The 9,672-nt window shown below is 45.6% G+C and overlaps 1 protein-coding gene across 1 annotated transcript in view; it reads left to right on the top strand.

Annotated features, from left to right (window-relative positions):
* The first annotated feature begins 312 nt into the window (after positions 1–312).
* The window catches only part of LOC138827406 (protein FAM114A2-like), a 73,092-nt gene continuing 63,732 nt past the window's right edge, over positions 313–9,672 (top strand). Inside the window, exons 1-2 of the mRNA XM_070022911.1 lie at positions 313–384; positions 667–751. Coding sequence (XP_069879012.1) covers positions 313–384; positions 667–751 — 157 coding nt within the window. The remainder of the gene's footprint in view (positions 385–666; positions 752–9,672) is intronic.

The raw sequence follows: 9,672 nt of genomic DNA, 5'->3' as shown, positions 1-9,672 counted from the left end.
GAAGTCTGTAAGAGGGTGTTGCAGGCCTGGTGGCTCCACTGTGCCCGACATTGGTGTTGGAGGTGGAGATAACCCCCCACGGTGGTGACTTAGTGGTAGTGCAGCTCAGTTGGAGCTGGGCCAGCGCCTTCGACCACTCCTGCTCTTGGAGCTGCTGCCGCATGCATGCATGGGCATGGGCACAGAGCCTGGAGCGGGCTGCGCAAAGGGGCCAGCAGGAGGGGTGGGGCTGACTGTCCCCTGTGAGGCAAGGAGAAGTGGCTTCTGCAAGCAGTGGCTCTGGTACTGGCGGCCCTGATCTTCCTGCCCAACATGGGGCTATGTGGGCAGCTTGACAGCATCCCAGGGAGGTCGGGAGCAGCGGCGGTCCCCGTGGTTGGACAGGTGAGTGCCTTGGGTGTGGTGGGGCTAGGGATGCTCCCGCCCCCCTCCCCCCTTCTCTGGTTTTACTTCAGACATTCAGCTCCTTCTCTCTCCTCAACCTCCTGTCAGTGTCCTCAGAGGCAGCCCCTGAAGAGTCTGCCCTTCTTTCCATTCCCACCCCCCCAGATGTGGCAAATTGAGGCTCTGAGGACAGGGATTTGTCCACTCTGCAGAGTCAGAATTAGAACCCAGGGCCCTTAGTGCCAATTATGTAGTCTTATTTCTATTTTCCATACTTTACAGTTTGTCCGCCTTTCCATTGCCCTCTCCTGTGGTCACACCTGGTCCAGCGTTCTCTTTCTGAGTAGTACCCTCTTTGCACATGCCGGTATCCCCAGGGTGTGAGGCTTTCTGTAGGACCGGTTCCCCCATCACTTCTGCTCCCCTCCCTCACCCCCACCTGGTGATCCTGCTGTTTTTACTCAGGTCAGTCCCTTTCACGTTTTGCCATTTGCACAGGGACCTGTGGAACACCCTGCCCCTTTTCCCTATTCTTTCACTGTCCTATTTTTGTGTCAGGTCCTGTGAATTCCTTGGGGAGTGAGTGCAAAGATCCTCTTGGAGCTTCCGGTCCCTTGGATGGGGTGAAAAGTCAATTTCTGGTTCTTGAGGAACATGCCACCTTTGACCCTCCCGGAGTATAAAGGTGTCCTGGTGGAAGGATCCCCCAAAATGTCCCAGAGTGCTGTCCCCTGAGGGCAGAATCCCACATACCTTCCTTCTCTACTTCTTTCTGATAGGATGAGATATATCTTGTACCCCAAACTGTGATAATAATTGTTTTTGCCTCTTTGAAACTCACTCATGTCTCACGTGTGTGTACATGCATATGGACTAAATTGGCATTTTTCTTCATGTGCATGTGTGTGCATGCTCAGATCATGGCTCTTGAACTCAGGCCCTGGGTGCTGTCCTTTACTTGTTTTTCACTCATGGCTGGTACTCTACCACCTAATCCACAGCTCCACTTCTGCCTTTTTGGTGGTTCATTAGAGATAAAAGTCTTACAGACTTTCCTGGGTGGGCTGGCTTAAAACCAGGATTCTTAGATCTCAGCCTCCTGAGTAGCTAGGATTACAGGTGTGAGTTTCCAGCTCCTGGCTTGGATTAACATTTTCCTGCTCAATCACATCACTCTACCTCTCTCATCTCCTGGCAAATCTATGCATGCTTGAATTGCTTTGTATATTGGGACATTTCAGATTTGCTTAGGGGATTTTTGTGGTCCATGGGAAGTGGGTAATGTTCATATCAGGGTCAGAATTGACTGTTGGCTGCCCTCAAGGGAAGAGGCTGACTTTTTGAGGTTGATGGGTTTTCCTTTCTCCTCAGTGTCAGGCTGCTGCCTGGCCATTCTGGTATCTTGAGCACAGACAGTTCTTTGCCACAAGGTGGATCAATTGGAGCTTAACAATTGCTCTAGTTAATTGTTGCAAACCATCCAAGAGGAGTTGGCTTGATCTTTATGGTACATCTTAACTGTTCAGAAACTGAGGAAAGTTAGCAATGGCCTTTCCTAAACCCTGAGTTCAAACCCTGATAGCCAGCCTAGCCTTTTCCCCCTTAAATTCTGTGTCTTGTATGTTTTTCTTTCTTGAAATCTCCTTCAATTCCTATCCTGTACCAGTATCAGGGTGAAGAGGCCAGAGCTGTGTTAGGCTTTGTCATTAACTTTCTGTATGTGCTTATCATCCACCAACTCCATCTTTTGGTTCGGTTGCCAGCATTCTGTGATGTGATTAGTAAGTGCACACAGAGCTACTGCTTTTTCCTGGGCTTTTGTCTTTGACAGCCTCTCTAGGTTCAGGGGTTCTATATTGGCAAAGCCCTAGGCAAAGGGGGTGTGTCCTGCCCAAGTGCACGTCTCCTGTGGAATAGCTGTGACCAGGTCTAAAAGAGCTCTTGACAGGCTGCCTTTGCCTAAAGAAAGTTGTCATATTTCAGTTAAGGCAGGTGCCAAAGAAGTTCTGATTTTCATTTCCTATAGACCTAGATGTGTAGAGAGGAGGCCAAGGTTAACTGCCAGTTTGGCCTGAGCTTTCAAAGAAAATTACTCACATGTACAAGAAGGTCTTGATTGAATAAAGCAGACTTTGGGGCAGAAAGAGTGGAGAGCAACAGCTGGATGGATGTTCCTTGGAACTCTGACCTGCAGTGTGTGGATAGCTCATGGGGCAGTTTTAATTCTTGTTTAATTTCTTTTTCTCTGGAATAGCATAAAGAGGAGGAGGACGAAGTGGTGAATGGGATTGGTGTTTCAAGTCTTGTCAACTGGTTGTTCTTCCTTTACAGAAAATTTCTCCTTCCTGGGTGCAGCAAAGAGCTCTTTTGCAATGATAGGCTTTTCTAGGTGCTATAGGATGCAGCATTCAGCTGCTGCCTTTCAAGAAGATCCTGCCAAATTTCCACACAGCCCTTTCGTGTTCTATTCTCTTTGTAGAGGCAGAGCCCTGGGCTTGGCCTTCCCAGTTAGTTCCTTGTTTGAATGGCAGCTGGCCTCGAAGGAAGAGGCTGACTTTCTTCCAGTCCTCATTCCACACTATCCCTGAGCATGCATGTAACACATCATGCTGCTGTCTGGGAAATCTGCTATCTGGAGCACTCTGCACCATTATGAAGCATTGACAGTTGGTTCTAAGATCAGTCTGTCACTCTGGTAATTGTTGAGAACTTTCCCACAGTACCTCCTCATTGATCTTCCTGGCAGAATTAACCACAGAGGCTCTGGAAGGAAGTCTTGACAGGACTTTTGTCCTAAAGAAAATTAGGTTCCTTGTGGATTTGAGAGAAGTTTATCTGAGGGCAACATGCCCACTATTTGAATAGTCCTCAACTCTTTGATTCCTCCACTGAAGATTAAAAGAGCATTTAGCTGTCATCTGTTAGAATGTAAGTCACAGAACTGCCACCCAGTTCATCCTCAGTGTATCTCTGGAACTGGGCAAGACATCTGATTTATAAAGGACACATAATGCTTCTAGGGTTTCTGAATTCAAGTGGTCAGACAGCTGGCTTCTCAGAAAGCTGCAAACCAAGTAGGAAAGCCAGCCATGTAAAGAAATACCTCGAAGTGAACTTGGTTAACTGGAAATATGTCCTATACCAGTTAATTTTGCTTCTAATGACGTTTGAGCTGTATGACCCAGTTGTGTGCATGTCTTTTGTATTTTGCGTATACCTGACCTTCTGCATCTTGTACTTGGATCATAGTCAGAAAGAGAAAGACTTGAATGAGACTTTTGCTTCTCCAACAACCACAATGGCATGGGGAATGGAGGTAGCTTTTGTAACCTTTGTAGCATGTACAATTCAATGGGGAAAGGATGTAGTCTCTTGTAGTTCCTGTGGCCAAGAAATGCATCGTGGCCTCAGTAGGTGAAGATGTCTTGACATAGTGTGTTTTTTAAGTACATAGCACATGTTGTAGCACTTGGAAAAATGGATTTTTGCTGAGTGAGTGTTAAAGTGGGAGGGAGGTGCTTGAGAAGTCACTAGTCCATTATGGAAACAGGCAGAAAAAGGGACATCACTTACTCGAGTTCTCACAGGAGGAATGCAGACATGAACGCAGTGCTCTTCAAGTCATCTGTGTTCTGCTGCAAAGACTTTCCCTCGTGAGTCAAATTTTCATGCTGCAGTTTTGGTAGCCAGTACTTAATTACACCATGTGTTGCTGGAACCTCCCCACCCAACACACACACACAAACACACACACAAACACACACACACACAACCCTACCTTTTGTGTGTTTGTGTGTGTGTGTGTGAGTGTGTCTGTGTGCGTATGTGCCCACACATGTGTCAGTCCTGGAGCTTGTACTCAGGGCTTGGGTGCTGTCCCTGAGCTGATTTTGCTCAACGCCAGTGCTGTACCATATGAGCCACATCTCTGGTTCCCAGTAGGTTCCCTCCCAATTTTAGTACTTAATTGGACACCAGAGTTTCATGGTCTTGTTACATGGGCTGCCTTTGAACCATGCATGATCAATAGATCTTAGCCTCCTGAGTAGCTAGTGATACCTGACTTTTTTGCAGATCCATTTTTGTAAATTTTCTTTCCAGCCTCTTTACTTTATATTATTTTTGGTGGTACTGAGGTTTTAAATTCAGTGCCATGCATTTGCTCATTTGCTTGCTTGGCCAGGCTCTACCACTTCATCCACACATCCAGCTTGCAGAGTCTCTCCCCCCCTCTCTCTTTCTCTCTGTTTTTTTTATTTTTTATTTTTTGGTCGGTCGTGGGGCTTGAACTCTGGGCTTGGGCGCTGTCCCTCAGCTCTTTAACTTAAGGCGAGTGCTCTACCACTTGAGTCACAGAGCCACTTGTGGTTTTCTGGTGGTTTATTGGAGATAAGAGTTTCATGTACTTTACTGCCCAGGCTGGCTTTGAATGGCGATTCTCATATCTCAGCTTCCTGAGTACTAGAATTACAGGTGTGAGCCACTGGCTCCTGGCTTCTGGTTATGTTTTTTGGGGGGGGATCCGGTGGTGAGGCCAGAACTCTGAGCTTGGGTGCTGCCCCTCAGCTCTTCAGCTCAAGGCTAGTGCTCTACCACTTGAGCCACAGCTCCACTTCTGGCTTTTTTATTTTTGCTTATGTTGTGCTGAGGAATCTAACCCAGGACCTCAGGCATACAAGGCAAGTGCTCTACCACTGAGCCACCTTCCCAGCCCCTCTGGTAATTTTTATATGTATTTTATTGTACAAATATTGTACAGAGGGATTACAGGTACATGAGTAAGGTAATGAGTACATTTCCTATTGAACATTATTGTTACCTCCTCCTTTGTTTATCCCCTACCTTCCCTTCCCTCCCCACCTCCCTCAGCTCCCCCTCCACCTCCCTCAACTCCCCCTCCCAGCGAAGTTGTGTCTTCTACATCTCATTGTTACAATGGGTCAACCTGTATCCTTATTTAAGCATTTTATTATTTCCTTTCCCTCGTCAAATTACAAAAATGTATTTATGAGATGCAGGGCACTGGAATCAAATACAGTGAAAACAGGGAGGAGAACAAAAAAAAACATAGTACATTATAAATACGTTAAAAACAATAGCAAGAAAGGAAAAATCACTGTGTCCCTATCTTGGTGGTCCTTTTGCTTAACATCATCTTATATGGTCGTATGTACATAGCTTTTCACCTTTCCTGCTTGTCCTAGACATATACTAGTTATTTAAAATAAGGGAAACCATAGGACCTATGTGTCTTGGGGCCTGGCTTACTTCACTTAAAAAATATTTTCCAAGTCTTTCCATTTCCTAACAAATGGGGTGATGTCATTCTTTCTGATGGAGGCATAGAATTCCATTCTCTCTCTCTCTCTCTCTCTCTCTGCCCCCCTCTCTATATATCATATTTTGTTGATCCATTCATCTACTGAGGGGCATCTGGGTTGGTTTCATATTTTAGCTTTGTAAATAATGCTGCAATAAATATACTTGTGCTGGTTTGCTGGTTAATTTTTAAGATGAGGGTTCGTGAATGTTTCTGCCCTTGCTAGCCTTTTTCTTTTCTTTTCTTTTCTTTTCTTTTCTTTTCTTTTCTTTTCTTCTTTTTTTTTTTTGTCGGTCGTGGGGCTTGAACTCTGGGCCTGAGTGCTGTCCCTCAGCTCTTCAGGTCAAGGCTAACACTCTACCACTTGAGCTACAGTGCCACTTCCGTTTTTCTGGTGGTTTATTGGAAATAAGTTTCACGGACTTTCCTGCCTGGGCTGGTTTTGAACTGTGATCCTCAGATCTCAGCCTCCTGAGTAGCTAGGATTACAAACGTGAGCCACTGGCGCCCAGCTTCCTTGCTAGCCTTAAACTGTGTCCTCCTGCTCTCAGTCACCTGAGTTGCTAGAATTATATGCACTTGGCTTATAATTTTTTTTTAATTTGGTTATATTGAGGATTAAACTTGGGGCTTTGCCCTTGCTAAGTAGGAGCTTAGCACTTACTCCATGCCTCTAGCCTTATTTTGGATTGGTTATTCTCAAGGTAGGATCTCATTTTATGCCTGCAATGTGATTTTGTTGCTTCCTTTTGTCACTGGGAAAGATAAACATATGCCATTGTGCTTCTCCCATAGCTGAGATATCAAGCATGCCCCACTGCTTCAAGTTATTGGTTGATATGAAGTCTCTCAAACTTCTTGTTTTGGTTTTTTGACTAAGGCTGACTCTGATCCTTCACTCTTTACCTCCTCCGTAGCTAGGATTACATGCCTGAATCACCATGCCTGGATTTACTTTTAAAGTAAGGGAAAGTATAATAACCTGAAGGACTTCAATAGGAAAGTAGAGAAAGTAAATCACACGTGCCATGTGGCACTGTCGCTGCTATGCATGGAAAGTAGGGCCAGTTCACTATCAGATGCAAGTAATAAATTGAGCCAGGCAGGCTTAAATGATTAAGAAGACCCACTAGCTCTAGTTGGCTTCAGGTATGGTATGATCTGGAGGTTTGTGGGACTGTCAGGGCATGGGCTTTTTCTCTCTGAGTTCTATTGGTTCTGCCTTTATCTTAGACTGAGCACTCTGTCCTCCTCTCATCCCTTCTCACCTTGGTGGTAAAATATGATAACGCTTTCTGATATTATATCCATATGCAGAACCTATAGGAGAGAATCTGTATCTGTGGCCTCTGTAGAAAAGACAAGAAATGTCTTTTCCTATTATCTTAGCATGATCTGTTTAAATCTTATTGGTCCACTTTGGATCTGATGTGTTTATTATGATAGGATTCATTCACAATCACACTAGTCAGGAAGATGGGCTGTGCTGGGTGACTTATCCTACCTTAGAGCTAGGGATGGGTTTGGGCCACCCCGGTCATATGGAAAGAGCATTTACACAGAGAGGCTGGCTACTCCTGGTTGTGGGGGTGGGAAAGATAGTTGAGAAGAGGCTGACAGATGTCCATGCCGGATCCCTGCCAATATCGTGGGGACTAGACTTGACCCTCAAAAGGCCACCCCTTTGCCACTCTAGCCCTGTCCTTGTGGAGCACTGACCCTGCATCCTGTAGATCAGCACTCTCTGACACCCCTGGGCTGAGATGCCAATGGCATGGGCCTCAGTTTCTCACTGGGCAGAGCTTGGGTGTTAGGATTGCCAGCCTTGTTGCCTCAAGATGAGTAGTTGAAAGCTGTCTTCATTGAGAATTATCTTGTCAGTTCTGTGGCTGCCTTCCTCTCCCTGCTTTGAGAGTTGCCGCTCTCTCATATGCATGCTCACTGAAAATCTCTTGAGCTGAAAAAGAGCTTCTGTCTCTTCAACTTCCAACATCCCCTCCCTCCCCCATCCCCCGCCCTTCCTAGCTGGAGGAGGTGGAATGTTCATACTTTGAAAGCTAGAGGAAGCTAAACAATTCTGCTTGCTGTGTGTGGGTGGGTGTGTATTTATCAATGTGTAGCTGTTTCTCCATGTGGCTCTCTTTCTCACTCTTTGATCTTTCCATACTTCCTGTTTGCTGCCCTCTGCTGAATAGAGATAGGAGAAGGAAGGGCCAAACAAAAAGCAGCCCCAGTTTTTCTTCTTTTTCTTAGGTTTTTGAGAAGTTGTAGCTGTGAATGCAGAATTTTCCTCAGCTTTCTTAGATGATGGAAGACACAACATAAAATACTACTAGTAAGAATCATAATGAGGAGGATATATAATTTATATGTCTATTCATTTAGCTCATCACTTCTTTTTTTGTTTTGATTTTTGGTCAGTGGTGGAACTTGAACTCTGGGCCTGGGCGCTGTCCCTCAGCTCTTTAGCTGAAGGCTATTGGTCTACCAATTGACCCACAGCCCACTTCCTGTTTTCTGGTGGTTAATTGGAGATAAGAGTCTCACAGACTTTCCTGCCCAGGCTGGCTTTGAACCCTGATCCTCAGATATCAGCCTCCTGAGTAGCTAGGATTGAAAGACCCCAGACTCACTGGGATGCTTTCTTCAATGGGAGGGCACCCCAAGAACCAAGACTCCAAACCAGCAGATGCAACAAGCAAAAGGAGTTTATTAGGCATTTGCGCAAATGGGCTCTCTGTCCAAGGCAGACTGGAAGCCCGAGCAGTGGTTACAGACACTTTTAAAGACAAAAACCACAGGATTAGCATAAGACCCCAGGCTCCCCAGGATTGGTTCAGCTTAAAAATCAACTGCACGGGAATTTTTGTGACACTTCTTGAAAACTAGTTGGTTCCCTAGGGGGAGGCTTCTCTGGAGGGGAGTCCACATAGTTCCAGGCTCGCGATTGGTTGACATTTGACCTAGTTTGCTGGGCTCGCCAGATGGTCCTTGTCTTGAGCCCCCTGCCATGAGTTTTTACACAGGAATTCAGGAGAACATACTCTTTTGTTCTTTATCTATGTTTGCAGACCTTGTCCCTGGGCCTGCATCTGAACTTTGTAACTTTTTAACTTATTTCTGGGAAGGGAAGAGTCAGTGTTAGCGCAAGCAGGTTTACAGAAGCAGAATTAGCAGTTAGTAAGTTGTAAAATGGACATAGCCCCAATTTCAATCTTTCAGGATTACTGGCATGAGCCACGGGTGCCTGGCTTGTTTCGTTGCTGTGTTTGACTGAGTTCAGGAGGCCAGACATTTAACCTCCCTGGACCCTCTGTTTCCTGGCCTGTAAAGTAGAGCTTTCCCTGTCTCCCATACCAGCAGAGTACAGCTAAAATTGGGCTTGTCAGAGCCAGAAGCTAGTGACTCATGCTTGTAATCCTAGTTACTCAGGAGGCTGAGATCTGAGGATCGTGGTTCAAAATCTGGGAGACTCTTATCTCCAATGAACCACCAAAAAAGCCAGATGTGGAGCTGTGGCTTAAGTAATAGAGCACTATCCTCGATCACAAAAGCTCAGGGCCAGTGCCCAGGCAGGCCCCTGTGTTTAAGCCCGAGGACTATAGTAGGAAGAAAGGATAGGGTGGGCCTTTTTCGGTTTTTGACCCATACCTCTTCCCACCTGGCTTTCCTTGGGACAGCTGTCAGGTGCTGTGGCAAGTATACAGTGGTGAATGGGATGGACTGGAAAGCAGGAAGAGCAAATGGCACTCCAGACTTCCTGCCGTGTATATAACATTCCTTCTCAGTGTTAGAACTTTAGGCAAGTTATTTTCATCTCTTTTCACCTCTTTTCTACCCCTGTAAAGGGGACTTGAGAGAATGAATTTTAGCAACTTGACTCAGACAATTTTTAGGGATTCTAATTAATAACACAATTTATACAGCATTTTGAGATTTTCAAAGAACTTTTCACATAAGTGATCTCA

Source organism: Dipodomys merriami, unplaced genomic scaffold (assembly GCF_024711535.1).
Source record: "Dipodomys merriami isolate MVZ:Mamm:240054 unplaced genomic scaffold, mDipMer1.0.p SCAF_1550, whole genome shotgun sequence".
In the NCBI taxonomy this organism is placed as follows: domain Eukaryota; kingdom Metazoa; phylum Chordata; class Mammalia; order Rodentia; family Heteromyidae; genus Dipodomys; species Dipodomys merriami.
The sequence above is the reverse complement of the archived record's forward strand: the minus strand, read 5'-3'. Positions and strand labels throughout refer to the sequence as shown.